Genomic DNA, 22,440 nt, shown 5'->3' with positions numbered 1-22,440 from the left:
TATATATAATGCTGGATAGTGTGTGAGCAAATCTTGCTCGATGTATTAATTTTCCATGGAACGAGGCATATGAAAAAAATCTCATAACCATAGATTTTTACACCATATAATGCAAAGGTTTTATTCGTCCAATCGTAATAAATTAGAAGATATATTATATATTTTATTTCAAGCTTTTCAAGACTGAACGACCGGTTCCTAGGTTAAAACAGAAATGATCTCACACTCTATAAGTAAAAAAAAAAAAAAAAAAATCAATAACAATACAATTGAGTAGCGTATGGTGCTCCAAAACCATAGCCGGCTAGCCTAGTCCGAAGTCTTTGTTGCCTTGTACACGTTCACAAGCTGTGTCTGCACGTCTTGAGAAACTTGAGAGTGTTCTAAATACTCCATTGTGAACTCTCCTTTCCCCTAGAAAGTGGAAAATAGAAAGTGGAAAGTAGAAAGAAGCATATTAAATATGTATATTGAGCTGTATTTTATTGTTGTTGGAACGCTATGGACAGTACTTGGATGTTTCACCTGTGTCATTGAACGAAGGGATGTCGAGTACTCGAACATATTGTTGAGAGGCACCTGAAAAGAGATTGCAGTTAAACCAATCTCACCCAAAAACGTATAACATAAGAGCCTTCTGATGTTAAAAAGTGGAAGGAAAAAACCCTCAAGTTTGTCTAATTTAGAGTCAAATATGATATAAACAATGTTGTTCAATGAAGGCCGTCAGTCAAACACTGAGGAATAGCATTGAGTTTACACGAGATGATACATACATGAGCAGTTATTACAGAATCATCTCCTTCCTGGTCGTTCCCAACGATCATGCCTTTCCGCCTTTAAAGCATTCATTAGATACAGAAAATCAGAGAATTTTGAAAGATCACAGAGATTTAGCCGACAATGACTTTTTATTTATGTTCAAAAGAGTGGAAAAAAATAAAAGAAAGATACTGACTTGTTAATATCACCAGTCACAGTTCCCTGAAATTCTGTGGGGACTCTTAACTCAACCAACATCACAGGCTCCAATATAACAGGTTTTGCAGTCGTGTAACACTGTTTAGTAAAAGAATAACAAAAATAAAAAAAAAATCAAATGAAGATGAATTTAAATTGTTGAAGAACACTAGAAAACCCTTTATGGCATTTCTAGGAAGAAAATCAAATGTCTAAGAAAAAGCAAAGAGGACTAAAATTTAAAAGTTTAAAACATGGAAGAAGCACCTGTCTGAAGGCATAAATAGAGGCCAACTTGAAAGCAAGCTCACTTGAATCCACAGTATGGGCCGCACCATCAGTCAAAACGATGCGGATATTCTCGACCGGATGGCCAATAAGCGACCCCCTGCATGCACAAGTATGTCCATATTCAATTGACAGATGGAGCATACATATCATCATACAAGCACATATCCATTGAACCAACTCAAGGAAGAAACAAATTTTAGAGCCGCAATTAAGATGTAAATTGACTGCTCAGCTCAAGCATCGGATGCAGGCAACATTTCTCGAAATCATAACCACAATTCCCCACAATTTTATGAATAATGGCCTTCCATTTATCTACAATGCTTCGATGAAGTTTGTAGATAAGGGCCACAATTTTTCTGACTCCAACTCATTCTCTCAAAGAAGTTCATCGACTAGCCTCAGGGTAACATGATAACTTATTTCACCATAAGTCCTCTCAAGGAGATAACAAGTTAAATTCCCAAAGTACCCAAACAACAATTTTGACAGCAATTTGCATTTAATCAAATATTAAACGAGAAAAGTATATTCAAAGCATACGAGTTAGCAGCTTCTTTAAAACCCTTTTCAATAGCTGGTACGAAATTGGATGGTATTGCTTGTCCTACAAGCATGTTTTCAAATTCAAACTTCGTTGGTGATCCCAGAGGAAGTGGTTCCATGTACCTGTGAGATAGAGATAGTAAGATGAGAATTTAACGATAATAAAAGGCAGAGGATAAAAGATTGACAATGAACTTGTAGCATTCAACCCATAAAGGTGCTTTGCTGGAACATTGTTAGAACATGTGAAAAATGGTATTGGAGGTTTACATGGCTTTGGATGGTTCACTAACAATATTTTACGATCATGTGGGATGAAATATAGCAGCACTATCACTATTTCACAAGGCATTGGTGATTAACACTTGTACGATAGGAGTTGAACACTTTCGGGAGCATTTCATCCTACTGGCTAGCTAGCTTTACTGAACTATAAAACAGAGCTACTGTAAGGAACTGATATAATAGTCTCATTTACTGTACAGTCAACTCCAGTACAGTCGTCGCAAACAAGAAGGCAACATGAAACAAGAATCATAAAAGATAAACTGAATTTCAACAGGTAATAAAGATAAATAATATGTCATTAATCCCAGCATAGCATCAGACAACTGCAGCTAGGAACAATGCCAAAACAGCTGTAGGTCATGGCACAAATCTATGGCAGTTGCCCCAAACAAAGAAAACGAAAGACGTTCATGAAAACAAAGGAATGTCGAAACGAGAAAAAGAATGGGCCCTACCAGTACAAGCACTATGGATAGAGAGAATAAGATGAACCTGCCATTAGTAATACATGTAATGGCATGTACACTTACCCGGTGACCCTTCCATATTGACCCTGTCCTCCACTCTGCTTCTTATGCAGATAATCAAATTCAGTACGCTGTGTTATTGTCTCTCTAAAGTTGACACGTGGCTTCCCAACACTTGCATCAACCTAACAAGCCCAAAATAAAGTGATATGAAAATAGTATCATGTTTTCAAAAATAGACGAAACCTTGTAAAAATCAAAAGAAGAAAGCAACACCTTGTACTCCCTTCGCATGCGCTCAACATATATGGCCAAATGGAGCTCCCCCATTCCGGATATAATTGTCTGCTCAGAAATTGCAATGACAATGTGCAAGCCGTTTAGTGTTTACTTTAAACTACAACAGTGATCAAGCTGCAGTCTGGGCACATGAAAATAACAAATACGTAAAAGAAAGTCACACTTGTCCACTTTCAGGGTCTAAGCCAACGCGGAAAGTAGGATCCTCTTTCTGGAAACGGTTCAGAGCTTTGGAAAACTGTCAATCAAGGACAGAGATCAGATTTATTTAGAATACTAGTAACATCAAGATTCATGATTATCATACCATTCAAAGACCGAAGTAATATTATTGGACGACTCACATTCCCCCCAGAATCTTTAGAAACAGCTGAAATGGCTAATGACATCACCGGCTCAGGCACGCTCATTGAAGTCATGGTATATCTAACTGACCCATCAGTAAATGTATCACCTAGCAGCAGCAAAAATTTACCCTTTAGTTATGGTGCATTTCCCAGAAAGATGGTAAACTTTGCCTTTGTCAACATCACAATGATAAAGAAAATCTTGAGTACGACAGCATGTGATACCTGAAGCACAATCTACACCAAATACAGCAACAATCTGCCCAGCATGTGCCTGCTGAATGTCCTGTTAAACAGGAAGCTTGAAATCAATCAAATCGGAGGCAAAACCACCATAACAACAAAGGAAAAATATTTTTTCAAACAACAGTGGAAGTAATCTTAAGGAGTTGATATATAGTGAAAGTCAGAAGAAAATAACATATGTCGCTCAAATATCTCTATATGTTGATTAGTGCACTTAGGCTTAAAAAAGTGGCAAATAGAATTTGTCCAGCTAGTGTGATTTAGAAATAATCATGAATCATGTCCTCATTGATTCAGAGCAACAATCACAACAAAAAGACACCAGCAGTTTCGCAGGTGACTAACCTCCATTTCATTCGAATGCATCCGAACCAAGCGAGGAACCTAAAATGTCGTTCAAATAGGACTAGATATGAGCAAGCAGTTCAAAGAAGATAAAGGCTTCGAATTTCGAATCCGTAAGGCATTTATAATCTGGACCATATGTTAGAATTAAGTAAAGACCCAAATAATACAAGCTTCATCAAGTATATTAGCAATAAAAGTAGAGAAACAACACAAAGACAACAAGCTGCTCGGTCCAACAATTATTTACTTACGATTTTTTTCTTTTCTTCCTCAAAGAAATCAAAGACTAACTTGACACATTTGATTATCATCCTCATACAGTTGGAAAATTAAATAAACAATTATTTCAAAATCTGAGGCTTAATCATACAATTCTTCCAAGAATATGGTAGATTAAAAATCAGATTGATTCTATACATCTATAAGATCATTATGTCCTCATGCTCACCTTAACCTTCTTGCCAGTGTTAACATTCATTATAAAATCACCCTTCTTGATGATGCCTTCATATATTCTACAACAAGAAAAGAGGTCAAGAACCAAATTAATTGTCGGTGCAGGTGATTAAGTTGTAAAGTAATACGGTGACGCATGGGCTAAAATATATTTGTACCAAAGCCTTACAACCTCAGATATGTTAGCTGACCAAATCGCCCTTCTTCCAATTTGAAAGCTAAGGCAACAAGAGGGCCAGCTGGGCTTCCAGATAATTTGACCTGCAATAATTAGAAGTTCACGATTCAATTACAGATTTAAGGCAAACAGTTTCACAAATGGTCCAACAAACCTTCTCCTCATTCTTGGTCTGATCAAGAGCATAATTGCTAACTTCAGTTGGATTAGGCAAATAACTGAGGACACCATCCAGCAATGGCTGAACACCCTGTAATCACCAAGTAGCCAAAGTTAATAACTGTTGCATGACAGTAGAGGAAGATACATTGAAATTAAGAAATTTACAACAATATAATTCTAAAATCATATTACAAAATAAAAATATAGGCCCAACAAACGATGATAAAAATCCTTGTACATCCAAGTCATACTTTGGAAAGGAAACTGCTTGCTGGTGTAGCGAATGAACCATTCAGAAACAACCAGAAAATATGAAATCTGGGTTGACACTTGAAATTAAACTTTTTGATATAGTAATAATCATCCGTCATGCTTATATAATAAAAAATTCATAAAATGTGAGACTCCACCTTATTCTTGAAAGCACTACCCATGAACACAGGCACAAATTTTCGTGTTGTAGTGGCTCTTCTAATTGCTTCCTGTGCAAAAATAGAAGTTGCTGGTCAATAGCAGCCTTATAGGAGAGCAACACAACAAAAGACCCTATAGCTAAAACTGGTGGGAAGAGCAGATAAAAATGTTTTCAGAGCTCAATACTTTTGACAAAAGTAGTTTGTAGTTAAGAACCGCCTACAAACAAGAGCACAAGAAAATGCTTAATCATAAATGAATAGAAAAGAGGATCAATGCAAAAAGAAGACAAAATATTTGACAAAAAATGAGAAGAAAATAATTATAGCAATACATTTAGCATCTTTCCAGATCAACAAAACACACACAAAGGAATATGTCAGATATTTAACTTACCCTTTGAACTAATATAGTCAAGAACTTAATCAGATTTTTAAAATGGATCAAGCTTCAAAGTGAAAATTAGATTAAAAAAAACCATGCTAACAAAGCCTACTGTAATAAGACACCAACAGATGCGCTTTAATGTTTGCAGAAACACATGTTTTCCTTAAATTGGACAAATATTATCTTTCTTATGCACCTGATTTTGAAATATAGGATACACTAATACAGAGATTCAGTTTGGGTGGGTTAGGTTTCATAGGTATCAAAAGCATGGTTTACGTTTGTGTGTGCCCTTTTTCCAGTTTAAATTGCACAGTTTTCCTTCATCCCGGATTTTTAGTTTCGACATTTTTACTTCAGTTTAAGTGAATTTTCAAACTCATCATAAGCCTAAAACAATTTTCTTAAATATAGTGGGATAAAAAAACAAGACCTCATATGATAAAGTAGAAGAGTATCGACCATGGAGCCTAAAATAATATATTATTTGTTTTTAATAACTTAAAAAGATCCAATTTAAGATATCTATACAAAGTCCTTAATAACATACACATCAAATGAAAAATGAGAGAGTTTTAACAGAACATCTAGCACCGTTAAATCGAACCCGCCAAAAAATGTATGTGGTCCAGCTTCAATTCATTCAATGGAAAAGAGTTTCAAACAGAGAGCTGATCAAATTTAGCAGCATCAGTTTGCAACTGAACCAGACTTTTCAGGTTATTTGTTTTTTTTAATTATGGTATAATGATTCTAAACTCCGTACTGATCAACACGTCCTAGAACTTAGAGATACACAACAATAATGTTGTAAGATACTTGAAGAAGTCACTCAAAGCTAAAGGGGCTAACATAATCATGTCCTTTATTGGAAAGCTGACAGTCTCAACATCGCATTACCTCAAGATCAGCAGCTGTTATAGGCTCATCACTAAGAAATTGTTCAGCGAGCTTATCATCAACCTCAGAGACCACCTCAACCAGCTCATGCCGTTTTTCCAGAGCCAATGCTTTAACATTAGCAGGAATATCTTCAGTCACAATGTTTTCACTGCAATAGGCAAAAATAATTATAAAATAAAGGGGAACATATGTATGACCATGCAACACCATAAGTTATCAGACAGACCCATTGGAACCATGAAAATAATAAGCTTTCAAGTTTACAAGGTCGACAAGGCCCTTGAAATCATCCTCTAGACCAATTGGGACTTGCATAGCAGCACTGTGGTGTCGAAGTTTGGATCTCGCCTATGGAGAGAAAGAGAAGATGATTCAGCTCATAAATGTCATACATAATAAACTGCATTTGTTTTTGCTGGGGTTTTCAACTGGTGAAATTCAACTAAATCCAGTGAGGAAAACTTAAAGCACAACCTACGAAACAACAGGGATACTACAGGTTACTGAATCTCAATGCACATAAGATGGGAAAAAAAGTACAGTTATAACTGAAAAAGAAAACAAGGTAACAAAAAATGATAGGAAAAACAAAAACAGGACAAGACTATACTTTCCATAGACCAACTTCCTCGCTATCTCGTTAAGAATCTCTATTTCCCAAAATCCTGGAAAATAAAAAATATAGCAGAACATAATAATTTCAACAACCATGGGTATGATCATCCTGCAGCAATAGTGTCGAATACCGCTACAAGTTAAGGATACCACCCTTCCATCTCAATGTTTTTTGAGAAGTGTTATGAGAAAGCCATTAATCTATGGTCGAAAACTTGTCTTACCAATTTCAAACAACGGCAGCCTCATTCAAGAAATTTCAATATTCTAAAATCTTGATACAACAGGCTTCTGTTGCTTTCGTTAGAATTCAGTTACTTTAACTCTAGAAGCAGTAATAATGAAAATACCCCAAATAACCTGATTAAGAACTTTCCATGGATCAGCCCCCATTCGATCCAGCTTGTTTATGAATCCAAGTCGCGGAACTTCATATCTTCTCATCTGCCTGTCAACAGTAATCGACTGACTCTGTACACCTCCAACACTACATAGAACAAGAATGGCGCCATCTAGTACACGTAAAGCTCTTTCAACTTCGATAGTAAAATCAACGTGGCCTGGGGTGTCAATTATGTTAACCTGGATAGAAACGTCAGAAAATTAAAAAGGCCCGAAGCTTGAATACTTTCTTTTATTTCACATTTTGAAACCCAAAAAGAAATCATGGAATCACATTAGTTTTGTACACAAGATCGCAAAGTTATCCACATCCTATGTGAATTCAGCAAAACCGACCGGTAAAAAAACAGATGAAACATTATTATTTCCTATCAAATAATGCGTTACCATGAATTGCAAACACCAAATTTCCATTTCACGCTCCTTGATTTTTCTCGGATGTGGTCAAGAAGCTAATTTTCAAAGCATATTTCAACGTCTTTTGAAGAAAATTTGAAACGAGATTTTGAAAATTCTCAACACTGCCATCGAGGAATATCGGCTCCTTCATAACATCAAAGGCGTGATGTAAATTGATTGAAAAAAACATGGCTCGGATTAAATTTTCTCACAGATACTAATCCGGACAGTTTAACGTAAGTAGGGGACAAGATCAAATTTTTAGGGGAAAAAATATGAAATTAGAATTCTTTGGGTCTGAGGCAATACATCATAGTTCTCCTTTCGGTCTGAGGCAATACAGTATACTTACTCCGAAAGAAAAAAAAACCTGATAATCTTTCCAGCTACAATAAGTGGCAGCAGACTGTATAGTAATCCCTTTCTCTCTCTCCAAATCCATGGAATCCATCTTGGCACCAACCCCATCCTTCCCTCTGACCTCATGGATCTCGTGGATTCGACCCGTGTAATACAATATCCGCTCTGTGAGCGTCGTTTTGCCCGAATCAATATGCGCCGATATCCCAATGTTACGGAGCTTTTGTAGGGACTCTTTCCACCAAGCAGTCGTCTCCTCCCTCTGCCGCGCCGCAGCAGCACTCCCGGCGGAGAATTGGCGAAGCTGAAAATTCCCCGTGAGCAGAGCAATGGCAGGGGTGCTCGGCGCGAGTCTGAACTCGGAAGAAGATGTGCAGAGGGTGTAGAGCAGGCGCGTCGCAGAGGATCGGGAGTAGCGTGCCATTTTTCCCAGGGTTTTAGGGTAAAACCCTGGCGAGTGCGAACAATCCGATGAAAGTGAAGATTGGAGAATTAAGACATTAGCACACAGATTAATGTCTAATTTTGTTTTAATGCATTGAAAATTTATAATCAGATTGAATAAATTATGAATTGTGGTTATATGACAGTATAGTTAAACATAAAAACATGATATTACCACATATTCAATCTGATTCATGAAAAAATATTATTTTAAATATGATCGAATTAACTGAATTCGTCTTAAATTAAATGAAGTGATTGAAGAGTATTTTAAAATATGCAAAATGCTTGTATATATATAAAACAATCACATAATATCAAGGTTCAAAAATCATCTATGGAGCTTGTTGTCTCTGGCCCAAGAATATATAAACAACAAAATTCACATTTTCTGCTTCAAATGCAATATAGATATACTAAAGGTTTTCGGGGTATCCAAGAAAAAATTATACATGAACAAAGCAAAACTAGCATAATTCACAGAGGCTGCAACTGCAAGTTGTTATGTCCACTGTCTTCGCGAGAAGAAGATGATGCAGACTCTCGTTTCTCGGCTACATTCATTTCCTGAAGCTCCGGAGGATTCACGACCGTAGTTTCCGTCGACGTATTTCCTTCGGATAAGTGGTTCCTCATCTCTCTGTACTCCTGGCATATAGCACACCAGTGTAGGCAGCAGTGCACTAGGCATGGATCACAGGGAGAATCCTACAAACTCACTACAAAAAATTAATCTATCTTTCTCATATTTTTCTTTTATAAAAATTCTGAAAATCATTATATAGAATTTGGACAAATGTATTGTCATTTTAGAATATCTTGGAGTCTATACATATATATCATTCACTTGTAAATTATAATCCAACATAAAGGCCCAACAATCCTATGTCAAAATTCCACCAAAAAAAAAAAAAGAGAACCCAAAAGAGAACATACATACCTTCAAGTGATACTTCCGTTGCAAGAGTTGTCGACCCATTCCTGTGTAGATACCACACACCCACCAAGCGAACAACAAACCCTCGGTCAGAAGGCACACAGTGTCCGGGTCGATGCCACTACACGCCGCGGTGATTGCAGCAAGTGTGATGCCTCCTTCAACGCATATCACATGCCCGATACAAGCGCTTTGCTGAGAGAATTCGTCGTTCATGGTAGCAACGTTTCTCCCGAACAACACGCAGGGGCAGAACAGACCCGTCATAACTATTACAAATGTCACAAATTACACTGGCACGCATGACCAAATCTACTACATTTTATGCACTTAAATTGTTGCAAAAGAGAAGCTTACAACTGTCATTATCTTCAGCACAGCCAAAAATGCCAGTAGTCCAATCTTCATCTGCTGGTGGTGTGTAGCTTTGAGGTAAAGGTTGCCCACATTGTTCGCATCTATGTGCAGTCAGCTATTACCAAATAATTGTCACCAATTTTATCCACAATACCATATTATATGTAGTAGCAATAAAAAAAATGTTACATGTGATCAATGATCATTGATCAGTAGCAAAATTATCACTTGTATTATTTTTTATGAGCAATTATATTGTTCAATAGTAAGAAAAATTGAAATTTTTAGTACTGGTAATTTGGTCTATTTTTTTATTTTAGTAATGTAATTAGTCAATAATGTTTATCCAGTACTAACTTTGATTTTTTTTTTTTGTCTTTTTTCCAACCGAAATCACTGAATCTATCCAACATTGCATATTGGGAACCAATATCCTCTTACATGACTTGTATAGCAAAAATAAAACATATATTATATACATTAAATTTATCTAAACAAAAATAAAGAGAAACAACAAGATTTTTTCCTTTCATTTTGAAATATTATGTGTTGTTGTGATTTATTTTTCTCATTTATTTTTGTTTAAATTTATTTGATATGTGTAATATGAGTCTATTCTCACTATGTGAGTTACGTAGATGTCAGATAAATAATATTCGAATGAGTTACTAATTTTGGCGGAAAAATGGGACTCGAAGTGAAAATCATTAGCATTATTTGTTTTTAAATAAATGGCCATTTTCACAATTTCAAAACCGTAAATGCATTAATCTTTTTCTCCTGCAGGCTAAATGGCTATTAATCTATATCTCCTCGATCAAAAAATTTTAGAAATGAACTATAGTTTATATTATCATAGTTAAAATAAAGTGCAACAAAATCTAACAAAATAAATAGAATATCATGCAAATGAATATGCATGAAAATCGATACCTTTTCTATATCAATAGGCTGGTTAAGTTCACCGGGGGTGATATTTTGCAAAGAAGCCTGATCTTTGGTTAACTTTACGTATGATCCCTCTGCCATCTCTGATCATCACCAATTCACCTATCAACAAATTTAATAAACACAAGCACATGAATCATAACAACTGGAATATAAAATTTTGTCATCAAAAGGCAAAACTAAATTGTAAAAATTTCAAATTTCATATATCTGTAAACTGATCGATACAGATACGCCGTACCTTTGAACGAGGAAGATTGATCTATTATCTTCCAGAATAAACTGAAACCTAAAGGAGGGAGAGGTGAAAAAATGTTTAGTTCCCTTTTCGTTTTCCTTTTTTTAGTCGTGGTTTGTTCAACGCATGTTGTGGATAATTAGTTGAATCCCTCTTTTTAGATTGTAATTTAACCCATCATTTAGATTTAAAAAACAGTTAATTTATAGTCCACTCATATTATAGAGACCTCCTTCTTTGTAGCATATATGGTCTGACAATTTTTAAAGTTTGAGAAAATTTATATAAGTTAAGTTCCTGTCTTTACACACCATTTGTCTCGCTTGAATTGGGGTGTGCTAGGTATTCTACTTAAGAACTAGGGCAAAATCGAATGATGAAAAGAAAAGAAAGTTTCCTAAGGTTTTAATTTTATGGCAGAATAAAATTTGTGATTTTCACGTGTTCGAACCGTTGATTGTTTACTTTTGAGTTAAAGTCGAGGTCCATTTTAGGTAAGTTTTTAAAAAATCAGACTAAATAATTAAACATAAATATATTGAGGGAGTAAACCAAAAAGTAACCAAAACTGTAAAGATGATTTACGTCTATAATTTGGAATACGTATCGATCCAAGTTGAATTTGTCGGTCCACTATATATCTTGTCATTTCTTTAACTAATTAATTATTTGAGGAACAAAGACAAATCATTTCTTTGTCGTCTCATATATAGTAAAATCATTGCATTCTTAAATTTCAGGGAAACTTCCTCTCCTATAAAAATTGTGTTCGACGTATGTTTTATGTCCATTTGGGTGGATTTTGTCGATGTTTAAGCCCAAATCAACATGTATGATCATTTGACACCCCAAATCTAATGTTAATCTCGTTGGATCTGCAATTACTTGGATTAATGCTGGTTACTGGTTAGGGTAGTTTATCCGCATTATTTTATTTTATTTTTACTTTTCATGTCACTGTAAAATATGTATCAATTTTTTCATATATATAATTTAAAAGGCACACGAAATTTTATAATGTGCTCTAGTTGTCTATGATTAGATCAACGAATTTATATGATAAAATATAATAAGAGGATAATACAACCAATCGATATTCTTAATCACGAATCATTAATCCTTTAATTGTTCCAAGATATACAAAGAACATATTGTTCCGTTTCGCTTGAAGTTCATAATGATATGATCACCTAATCAATGAGATCGATCATGTATAAACTAATTTGTTTTGTTTTATTTAATAATCGAATCAATGTATAAAATTATTTTATATAATTTCTTTATTGATTGTGTACGGTTATTTAAAATTTTATAATTTTAAAATATGTAATTATACGTATAAAATAGCAATAATAATAGTAATAAAGTCTTTCTTTACAGGGTAAATTTAAATTAATTTGAATTAAAATATGTTATTTGTCTATATACGTTTACATAAGATAAAATCTTAATTTAGATCATCATTAAATCGAACGAGGTTAAGATGAATGAATCTGAGCTGCCATAAAATAGCACTTAAACCCGGTACATAATATAGTCGGAAAAATTACGTTTTTGGTCGTGAACTTGCACATTTTCTAGTTTTGGTCTTCTTCTAAGTCAATTTGCAGTGTTAATACACTAACTTGCATTTTTTTTTTTATTTCAATCCTTTTTTTCTGGAACTCTAACTGATGACCGGAAAATACGTACATATAAAACATCGTTTGAAATTACTGAAAATATAATGTGAAACGACGAGCTATCCCACATGAAAATTTGTCGTTTGAACTATTATCGACATATAAATGTATATAAAGTTTTAATTAAGATTTGATTTTTGCGCATAATAGCTAGAAACGCATCGGGCACAATTAGTCAAATGAAATCTCGCGGTTATTAACGTAGGTTGGGCGTACGTTAAAGCTACCGACATTCGCATGTTTGTTCCTACTGCAGAACCTTTCTATCTACGCCCACGATGTGATCGTTTTCTTTGTCTACAAATGATAAAGTTCATTGTTTTATATATCATGCAAAAAGTTGACTCTGAATTTATGTTTACGGCCATCATTTGTTTGAGGACTTTTTACGTAGCTTGGATGTGTGTGTGTTTTTTTTCCCCTTTCTAATTTGTTAAAGATCAGGATTCTTCAAAATTAAATTTATTACGCATATACCTTCTATGAAGTGAAATTAAGTGCATGATTATTCGAGATAGAGACACCAATATGATATGATATATTTCACGGATATTTTGAATAATTACAATGTTGGTAAGATAATGACGACTCTTCAAAAATAGTATTATAACAAGAACGATGATAATTAATTAAGGAAAATAGTCAGATCCGGATAATTAATAAAATAATATTTGTGAACCTTTTTATGGAAAAAAAAATGACTCTCTCATGTGTATTTGAAAACACTCAAATACACTTGCATATAGTTATTTTATAAGAAAAGTTTTCCAAAATCCATTATGTTTGTCTATTTTAAGTTTTGATTCTTTAAGTATTTGCAATTTAGTTTAATCATGTAGATATTGTTTATTTTAATCATGTTTAATTTGAGTGTAAAATGATACTGAAAATTGAAAAATGTTAATACGACATCGAAAAAATGACAATATATATATATATGGTGGCACATTATCATGAAGATGAAATTATAAGACCAAATACCATTAAAAAAAAAAAAACCCAACTCATATGATAAAACCAATTTCAAATACTTAGAAACCACACCTTATAAAATAGATCAACCAAGAGGATCATTTAATTTTGATAATCATCCTCGAATTAGTAAAATTAATGACAACACTTCCTATCGACCTTCTGTAAGCTAAGACGTAAGTTACATTTCGAAATGACACACATCTTGAATATATTGCAAATCGATCTCAATTATCCATTAAGTCTATGTAAATTAACAAAGAGTTTGATTTGAAATTCATTCGACATAAACTCATCGCATCAATAAAGAATAAATTTTAAATTTGTGTCTTCAAATCTCTCGATCCAAGCACAGTAAGATATATATGTATATATTACATGCCAAACACAACTTATTGCCTCTTAACCCTTTTAATTATAATAACCAAATCTGAAAAAATTTAACTTGGGTTTGATAACTGGTAGCTAGCCATAGCTAGAAACACCATCCAAACTTATCCTCAAACCCCAATGCATTATCTGCTCCAGCCAGCTCCCATGTTGATTCACAGTAGTAATACGCATCCCTCCGAAATGAGCTATTCAGGGGTAAATCCGGCAAGTCCAGAAAAGTGTCATCTCCAGAATCTAATGATTCTCCCATTCTACCCAACCCTAAAACTGCGGAGGCGACCGGCTTGTCCTGGCTCAGCTCGTCAAGAAACGTGGCTGCAGCGGCTTTGGCAGCTGCGGCTTGAATGTCCTTAGCAGAAACCGAGACCGCTTGGGGGAGCTTACTAGCTAAGTGAGGAAAATTGAGGTGGGCCGAGGTGCCTTTGATGGCTAAAGCAGCCACATCATGCGCTCTAGCCGCCATTTCGGGCGTCCAATACGACCCGAGCCATATTCTTGATTTTTTCCTCGGCTCCCGAATTTCGCTCACCCATTTCCCCCATTGACGCTTGCGCACTCCGTGGTATCTTGGATGTTCATCTTCTTTAACACTTTTTTTTACAATACGAAAATTCGCAGTGCTTTTTTGAGTATTGGAGAAGTGTACAGCGGGTTTCTTTACATGTGTGTAGGAAGTAATGGAGGGAGAGGATCTATCCTCGTGCGAACTTGAACCTCCGGAAACTGAGGCGGCGGATTTGGTGGAACAAAAATGGCCTCCAGGGAGACTATTTATGATGATATTTGATTCCATACTATTTAAATATGCATAAAACTTTTTGATGAATTACTAAAGAGAAATGCTGCATATAATCTGACACATCATACCCAACTCTCAGTTTTACTGTTGACACGCTTTTTTTCATTTTCAAATTAATATATCAAAATCAAAAGTTGAGGCCATCGTTAATTTAAGTCGAATAAATTATCCGATTTTGGATTTTCATCCATTAATTTTTATTTTAATATATTAATTTTTAATTTTATCTATTTTGTTCAAATTACTGACGTGACATGAACTGACATGACATGAAACACATCAAGAATTTCTTAAGTTATTTTTCGATACTACATCAACATGTTTTTGGTGTCGCATCTGAATTTCTGAGAAATAGGACGGAAAACCCCATAAAATCAAAGTTATTATATTAAACCATTAAAAATTTAGAAAACCTAAATCAAAATAGGAAAAGTCACTGAATCAAAAGTTATTTTCTCTTTTATTACAAAGTTGATATTATAATAATTTATTTACTAAATAATCTATCTTTAAAAAAATTCCGATTTCCACTTTTATTTTTCAACACTATGCACTTATGATTATTCACAATTTCACCGTCTGCAAATATGATCACTGTTATAAAAGTATAATATAAATAGTTCATGAGTTGAATATAGTTTAATTATATTTTCGGTACTTACTATCACTACAAAAAAAAAAAGGTTTAGCGACGGAGGTTTAAGCGACGGTTCTAGCGACAGTTTGAAAAACCGTAACAGGAGGCCTCGTCGTTATTTTGCAGCGACGGTTTCTCAAAAACCATCGCCTTGAGCGACGGTTTTTCTTAACAAGACCGTCGCTAATATAGCGACCGGGTAAATTCAACCGTCGCTAATATAGCGACTGTTTAAATTATACTGTCGCTATATTAAGCGACGGTTTTAAATTACACCGTCGCTACACTAAGCGACGGTGTTTGAAAACTCGTCGCTATATTAAGCGACGGTGTTTGAAAACCCGTCGCAATATTAAGCGACGGTTTATCGAAATACCGTCGCTATATAAAGTGAAGGGTTTTTAAAGAACCATAGCTTAATTAAGCTAGGTTTTTCGTTAAAAAAATTAAAAATCATAAAAAAAAATACCAAGCAAAATTTCATAAATACATACACCACAAATATTAAATTTTCGATAAAAAAAAACTTTAAAAATCTTACTTGCGCGAAGATATGCAGATCCACGTAACGCTGAAAGATTACACCGACGAGCAAATCTATGAAATTAATACAAAAAAATGTAAGTACAAGTAAAAAAAACAAAAAATACGAAAAAATTGATAGAGTCTCGTTAAAAGAAAAAAATCCGAATAGGCGAAATCGCAGTAAGGTGTTCGCGAACTTCGGTATATAAAAGAATTATAGCGACGGTAGTCGAAAAACTCGTCGCCATTAGCGACAGTTTTTGAGAAACCGTCGCCGATCTAGATCGGCGACAGTTACGTAAAACTGTCGCTATTGGCCACGGTTTAGAAATGCCGTCGCTTATGGCGACGGATTATATAAACCGTCGCAAAATAATGCGACAGTTTTTTATTATACCGTCGCACATGCGTCGCACAAAATAGCGACGGTGTCATGAAACCGTCGCTAATATAGCGACTGTTGTTGTAAAAACCGTCGCTACTCTTTGAATGCGACGGTGTATAAAAAACTGTCGCCACAATAGCAACGGTTTATTAAAAACCGTCGCTATAGTGGCAACGGTTTATTAAAACCGTCGCTATTCTGCCCGTTTTTTTGTTGAAGAGTCTTAGTCGAGCTTTTACATATGCCGACGAATTGAATGCGAATTGGGATGAATTCATTTATTGTATGTTTATTATTTTTCATAAAATAATATTACTGTGTTACATAATTCCAGCCAAAGATGAGATCAATGTTTTATAACTGGGAGACTAAACTGAAGTTTGGGTTTTATTTGCATGGAGATATGTTCACGTCCCATGAGGTTTTTTATTAAAAAAAATTAGTTCATACGTGTTCGTGTCATTATCATTTTGATTCAAATTTCAGTTTTAATCAGCTATATTGTTGTGAAATATATGCTCCAGCCAGCACCTCCCATGCAGATCATCACTGTGAAATGAGCAATCCAGGGGTAAATCCAGCAAGTCTAGAAAAGTGTAGTCTCCATTGTCCCATGCCATCCAACCCTAAAATTGAGGAGGCGAACGGCTTGTCAAGAAACGTGGCTGCAGCACCGGTGGTAGAGACGGCTTGGGGGAGCTTATGAGCTAAGTGAGTGAAGTTGAGGTGCGCCGAGGCTCCGCCACATCATGCGCTTGAGCCGCCATTTCATGCGTGCAATACTACACGAGCCGTATTCCTGATTTTTCACAAGTAATTCTGGGAACTGCCAAGTGCCAATAATCTGTGGATTTCGATGTTTTTGATTCACTATTTATTTTTTCCCACCTTATTGTAATTTACTGATCTTCCTAAATTTAAGGGACGACATTCAAGGTTCATAGATTCTTTTGATTCCATATCTTGATGTAATCTTATATATATATATGAATGTTTTTTGTCGAATGAAAGATGTGAAGATAATTGACTTCAAATCTATAAGAATATGATATTCTTAACCATTCACGTGTCTTTCTGATGGCTCGCCTTCTTATTTCACTGTTGGCGGGTATCCAATCCACCATTTTCTTGCTAATTGTATGTATATCGTGCACTGATGCTGCTTAACTTTATTCTTCTCCTTTTTTTTTTTTTTTATCATATTCTTCTCGTTTTTGCAATTCTTCAACTTGCTTAAAGCTTCCATCTGCTAAGTCATTACGTACGTCCAATATAATTCTTCCTCATAGTTGGTTCTTTCTCGCTTGATTTATTTATTTTAAATTTGTTCACTGAACTCTGTTAGTCTTGTGATTATTATTTTACTTCGTTTTCTTCAAAATGTCAGACACCAATTTGATGACGAAGTGTTGTCATCGTTATGTTGATGTATGTATTGTCTCGTATCAGCATCCTTGATCATTGCAAAAACATGAGATATACAAGATTATAATTTTCACAAATTTCAAATAGTAAAGTTATTCTCATCATACTTCTCCTCCCTAGACACGCCTCGATGCCGCAACATCATGGTTTTGTCTGTTATTCTGAAGTTCTTATATCCGCCGCCGCCGAGCGGGGTGGTGACGGCCATGACAGCGATAAGTTTTCTGTCGATGAGCAACGCGGGATATCACATAGAGACCAAAGTGAAGCACATGAAGTATTCGAAGCTATGGTAACCAGAGGAGCAGGCTAAAATCCCATGCATAAAGGGCGTGTTTATAATGGTCTACACGCCGGCATTTCTTGCTGGTTTTGCTTCTCTGTTTCTTTTCCCGGTGGGGAATTTCAGGTTCACTCTGCTTCAACTCTGCGTCACCACTCATTTCTTCAAGGGGGTCCTTGACGTAAACATTTTATTATATGTTATTATTTTTTTAATTATTATGATGATAAGGACTCTGAGGTCCAAATTTGTCATACCATTTAAGTTACTTTTTACTGTATATGGATATTCAATGTTTATTTCTGCGTCGGTGCGGACAGAATTGATTTACGCACATTTGACACAAGGGCTCCCTGAACCAGAATTGGACCTCAAAATCGATAATGTTTCTTCTGGTGATCTTTACCACCATTACCTTCTATCCAAACTAAGAAGTGAGGGTGAAAAACAATACAAAATCCCTAGAGGAGGCCTCTTCAACAAATTGATATGCATGCCCAGATACCCTCACTATCTTTTCGAGATCGTCGAGTTTCCTTGCGTTTCGCAAACTCTTTATTCGCACCACCGTTGGCCTTGGGTATATCATTGAGTTTCATTGTACTAAAACATAAGTGAGGTATTAATCCAAATACAGCACAGAACGACCCTCCTAAAGCGAAGTTTTGCCAGTGAAGGAAATTTTACCATCGGAATGCAAAACAGGGAACTAACTTTAATGAAGAAAATCTATATCGATTATAATTTTTTTTTCTTGGGAACCTATTTGGTCACCGGTCTTGCTATGTTGTTGGAATAATTTATTGATGAATAATGATGATAGCTGGCAATATAGTACGTCGATATCATGTCCTTGTTTATGGACCAAAANTAACCTCAGTAACATGTGGTTCCGCCCTTGGACTTGCGGTTCCTCCGTCACTGAACAAAACAGAAAAAGAAAGAATAAAATAATCAATAGACATCCACGTTACATATGCATGTTAATAGTTCCGATCAAGCCATCAAAACTTTAAATGCCGAGGTCCATTTATTGGTGTGCATTATTGGTATGTCATGATATGATTTCTCTCATTTACGATTTAAATAAATTGCTATGTCATGATATAGAAATTAAATTAAGCCTCTGTAATATATGTTTCTAATCTCAAGGGATACCCTTTAGTTTGTTTATATATATATATAAGATTATATATATATATATAGTTGTAATTATTTTATTCATATTTGGGAGTCGTGTTCAAACCTAAGTTTTTTTAAGAATGAGTTTACTTAATTTTATGTCTAGCCGTTTGTGAACTTTTAATTTATTAATTTAGAAATATCTTTTGAATTAACCTAGTTTATTATCGAGTTTATAAATTATAAATAAACTTCAAGATAAAACTATACATTTATATATATAAGATAAGATATGACGGCAATATCACATGACCAAATACATAAAATAATTATCATTTGATGCAAAAATATTGAGATATTAATTGATTACATATCCTTATTTCAACTAACATTTGACCCAAATTCTACAAACGATTAAAATTATAAATTCTGTATGTTATTCATATATGAATTTATCATTCATATAGTATACATAATTCATCTGCTCATCCCACAAATAAACAGTTTCTTTCGGTTGAAAAGAAAATATATGACTACTTCAAAACTTTAAACTCATATGAATGAAACCGTGCATATATAGGTGCAATATTAATTTGATCAATAAGGTTGGGAATTATTCGACGAATTAACCAGAGAAAGAGAGCACCACTAACAGATCAGGAGTGACCATGCAGACGTGAAATATAGCTAGCGGGTTAAAATGAGAGATTGTGGGGGGAAATTCGGACAAAATCAGAAAACAGGAAGTTAATTAGTTTTCCTTTTCAACCAATTTTAAAAGGGTTTTTTTTTAACAACATAAATTGATTTTTTTAGTTAAAAAAAGGGTTTTATTAAAAATCAATTGAGTTTTACGAAAAACGATTAGCATGATGGACAAAAGTTCCAATAATTAATGATTTACAAGTTGGAGATTATTATTATTATTATTTTAATTTTTAACCGACCACTAAAATCTTGTCGGCCAATTCCATATTTTTGTTTTGACATTGACATTAAATGACATGACACTGATATGTTCTCTCACTTTGCGATCAAGGGGCCAACTAGGTAGGTGAATTCTACTTCACATGCAAAAGGTAATTTGGCCACATTTTTTTTTGCCATTTATTTATAAGACAAGTAAACGATGTAAAATGCTTCTGGGCTGCCTCGATTTCTTGAGACAACAAATTAAAATACAAGATTACCAATTTATTAAAAACATGGTAACAAGAAACACAAGAACTAAGGAGCAACAAGACAGTGGACCATTTCAGACGAACATGGCCTGGACTGCCAAATTTATTGATACTAATTATCGGAGCCTCGATGTACATGAAAAATACTTATATATGTTATAGAGTATCATTTGTGCAGCTTCTGGCTACCAGTCCCATGAAAATGTATCCTCGAGAAGGAATATCAGTCCGATATCCGTGCCAGCCATCTGTGATGACGAATGATATGTGTTATCCAGTGGTAAATCCGGCAAGTCGAAAAATGTATCGTCCTCATCGAGAACGGTCAAATCAGAATTTAGTGATTCTTGCATGTTGTCTTGTTCTAAACCTGAGGAAGATCGAGAAGAAGACAGATTGGCATTGCTTATTTCGTTCAGAGACGTGGCTGCGGCGGCTTCGGCAGCCGCGGCTTGGATGTCCTTAGCCGAAGTAGAGGCGGGGAGGGGGAGCTCATGAGCTAAGTGGGGGAAATTGAGGTGAGCCGATCTACCCTTAATTGCCAAAGCCGCCACATCATGTGCTCGGGCCGCCATTTCAGCCGTGGGATATGATCCCAGCCATATTCTTGATTTTTTCCTAGGAACTCGAATTTCACACACCCATTTGCCCCAGTTGCGCATACGCACACCTCGGTACATCGGATGCTTGTCGCCGCGCGGCGTATCTTGCGACTTATTCTTGTTTTTTTGAGCTTTTTTTATACTTTCGAGCATAACATTTGATTCCATGATAGAAATGTGTCTTGTAAATAAAATACAAGCTACAAATTAAGAAAGCTAAAGGAGAGCGTACAAATATGGCGTTCTATGTCTCCCAAGAAAGGACTGCACTCAGAAACATAGGTGCAAATCAACTACGAGTCTACGATATATAGTGTGATATTTTTTTAACCTTTGGGTTATTTTATTAATTTATATTATATATGTCACATCGCACGTATGCTTTGAGATACATAAATTTCATTGAAGAATAATATATAATTTTCATTTACAAAGTTTAATTTTCATTTATAATTTATTATCATTTAGCATATAATTAATTCAATCGTTTTCATTGGTTGAACAATGCATAGCTAGGGTGCTATTAGTCCACATGAAAATTGAATTAATTTTTTAAAAAAAAGCCTGATTTGAAAGATAATTTCACCTTTGAATTTAATTCGACTAAAAACAGCTTAAAATGAACCCCTGAAGATTTAAAACTTAGTTGCAACAAATTTAGTTAAAATTCATGGATTTCGATTATTATTTATTGTTTACAACGAAAAATAGATCAAATCTTAAATCAACACTTTAATTATTTACACATTAATAATATCAAAACAAATGATAATAATATTGGGTGAACTTGAAATTCATTATAATTAATATTAATATGAAATATTATATAAACATGTAAAAAATAAATTTAAAACTTATGATTTTACTTCTTTAAACAATATTTATATATTTGAAAATTATCAATCCAAAAACAACCTCAACCTTTGAAGAATATAGGGGGAAAGTTATTATCGTTATTATAATTTAGTGTGGGTCATGAAAATTTAACCAGTCCTTTTCCCTACCTACAATTAAGGGTTGTGGTCTTGTGGACCATCCTATTTTTAGTGATTTTTAATTATATATATTGTTAAAGTTTTATATTTTTCAATTTTTGAAAATTTTAATCAATCTTTCACGAAAGTTTCAATATGACATTGTATAAATCAGCACATATCATTATCATATTAACATTGTATCAGTATCATGTTAAGAAAAAGTCTAATATTGCATACAAAGAATCGATCTTTTGTTAGACGGAAAAAAATTTATTTGTAATGAAAAATAGATTAAGTCTTATCCAAGCTGGAGATCGCCTAAGCTAGAGAGTCGGTCAAAAGTTAAACGACACAAAAAATGATTAAAAAAATATTGATTTAGCAATTACTGAATGAGACATATACGTGTGTGCAAGATGTAAAAAATCTGATTTTTGTACGTAGTTAATTAGGAAAATAAAACA

The 22,440-nt window shown here is 34.5% G+C and overlaps 4 protein-coding genes across 4 annotated transcripts; all 4 read right to left on the bottom strand.

Annotated features, from left to right (window-relative positions):
• Positions 1-75: 75 nt before the first annotated feature.
• On the bottom strand, positions 76-8,585 carry LOC140962956 (elongation factor G-2, mitochondrial-like). The gene is made up of 20 exons (XM_073422090.1): positions 8,080-8,585; positions 7,269-7,490; positions 6,520-6,641; positions 6,291-6,441; positions 5,000-5,071; positions 4,582-4,677; positions 4,422-4,510; positions 4,242-4,308; positions 3,791-3,829; positions 3,425-3,485; positions 3,197-3,306; positions 3,016-3,090; positions 2,829-2,897; positions 2,616-2,737; positions 1,795-1,920; positions 1,228-1,348; positions 959-1,059; positions 777-837; positions 526-579; positions 76-414 (listed from the first exon to the last, which is right to left on the bottom strand). Exons 1-20 carry the CDS (start codon positions 8,491-8,493, stop codon positions 310-312), a joined length of 2,277 nt encoding a protein of 758 aa, XP_073278191.1. The 5' UTR covers positions 8,494-8,585; the 3' UTR covers positions 76-309.
• A 204-nt stretch (positions 8,586-8,789) lies between these two features.
• LOC140963565 (cell number regulator 6-like) lies at positions 8,790-11,117 on the bottom strand. The gene is made up of 5 exons (XM_073422942.1): positions 10,997-11,117; positions 10,741-10,857; positions 9,808-9,922; positions 9,454-9,719; positions 8,790-9,221 (listed from the first exon to the last, which is right to left on the bottom strand). Exons 2-5 carry the CDS (start codon positions 10,834-10,836, stop codon positions 8,991-8,993), a joined length of 708 nt encoding a protein of 235 aa, XP_073279043.1. The 5' UTR covers positions 10,837-10,857; positions 10,997-11,117; the 3' UTR covers positions 8,790-8,990.
• A 2,985-nt stretch (positions 11,118-14,102) lies between these two features.
• On the bottom strand, positions 14,103-14,833 carry LOC140963258 (ethylene-responsive transcription factor ERF039-like). Its single transcript, XM_073422545.1, has one exon. The coding sequence runs from the start codon at positions 14,831-14,833 to the stop codon at positions 14,123-14,125; it is 711 nt and encodes a 236-aa protein (XP_073278646.1). The 3' UTR covers positions 14,103-14,122.
• A 5,660-nt stretch (positions 14,834-20,493) lies between these two features.
• Positions 20,494-21,167, bottom strand: LOC140963257 (ethylene-responsive transcription factor ERF039-like). The gene has a single exon (XM_073422544.1). The coding sequence runs from the start codon at positions 21,165-21,167 to the stop codon at positions 20,583-20,585; it is 585 nt and encodes a 194-aa protein (XP_073278645.1). The 3' UTR covers positions 20,494-20,582.
• Between the last annotated feature and the right edge of the window lie 1,273 nt (positions 21,168-22,440).

The sequence above is a fragment of the Primulina huaijiensis genome, chromosome 17 (assembly GCF_012295235.1).
Source record: "Primulina huaijiensis isolate GDHJ02 chromosome 17, ASM1229523v2, whole genome shotgun sequence".
Classification (NCBI taxonomy): Eukaryota; Viridiplantae; Streptophyta; class Magnoliopsida; order Lamiales; family Gesneriaceae; genus Primulina; species Primulina huaijiensis.
The sequence above is the reverse complement of the archived record's forward strand: the minus strand, read 5'-3'. Positions and strand labels throughout refer to the sequence as shown.

What these genes read in the sequence shown, in the direction of transcription:
- LOC140962956 (XM_073422090.1), bottom strand. Translation starts at nt 8,493, where the DNA reads ATGGCACGCTACTCCCGATCCTCTGCGACGCGCCTGCTCTACACCCTC. An exon ending in GCATGCGAAGGGAGTACAAG is followed by an intron (nt 2,738 to 2,828) that starts GTGTTGCTTTCT and finishes TGGGCTTGTTAG; the next exon opens with GTTGATGCAAGTGTTGGGAA. An exon ending in TTTAAAGAAGCTGCTAACTC is followed by an intron (nt 1,349 to 1,794) that starts GTATGCTTTGAA and finishes TTGTGCATGCAG; the next exon opens with GGGGTCGCTTATTGGCCATC.
- LOC140963565 (XM_073422942.1), bottom strand. Translation starts at nt 10,836, where the DNA reads ATGGCAGAGGGATCATACGTAAAGTTAACCAAAGATCAGGCTTCTTTG. An exon ending in AGCCTATTGATATAGAAAAG is followed by an intron (nt 9,923 to 10,740) that starts GTATCGATTTTC and finishes ATTTGGTAATAG; the next exon opens with CTGACTGCACATAGATGCGA. An exon ending in AACGGAAGTATCACTTGAAG is followed by an intron (nt 9,222 to 9,453) that starts GTATGTATGTTC and finishes GTGAGTTTGTAG; the next exon opens with GATTCTCCCTGTGATCCATG.
- LOC140963258 (XM_073422545.1), bottom strand. Translation starts at nt 14,833, where the DNA reads ATGGAATCAAATATCATCATAAATAGTCTCCCTGGAGGCCATTTTTGT.
- LOC140963257 (XM_073422544.1), bottom strand. Translation starts at nt 21,167, where the DNA reads ATGGAATCAAATGTTATGCTCGAAAGTATAAAAAAAGCTCAAAAAAAC.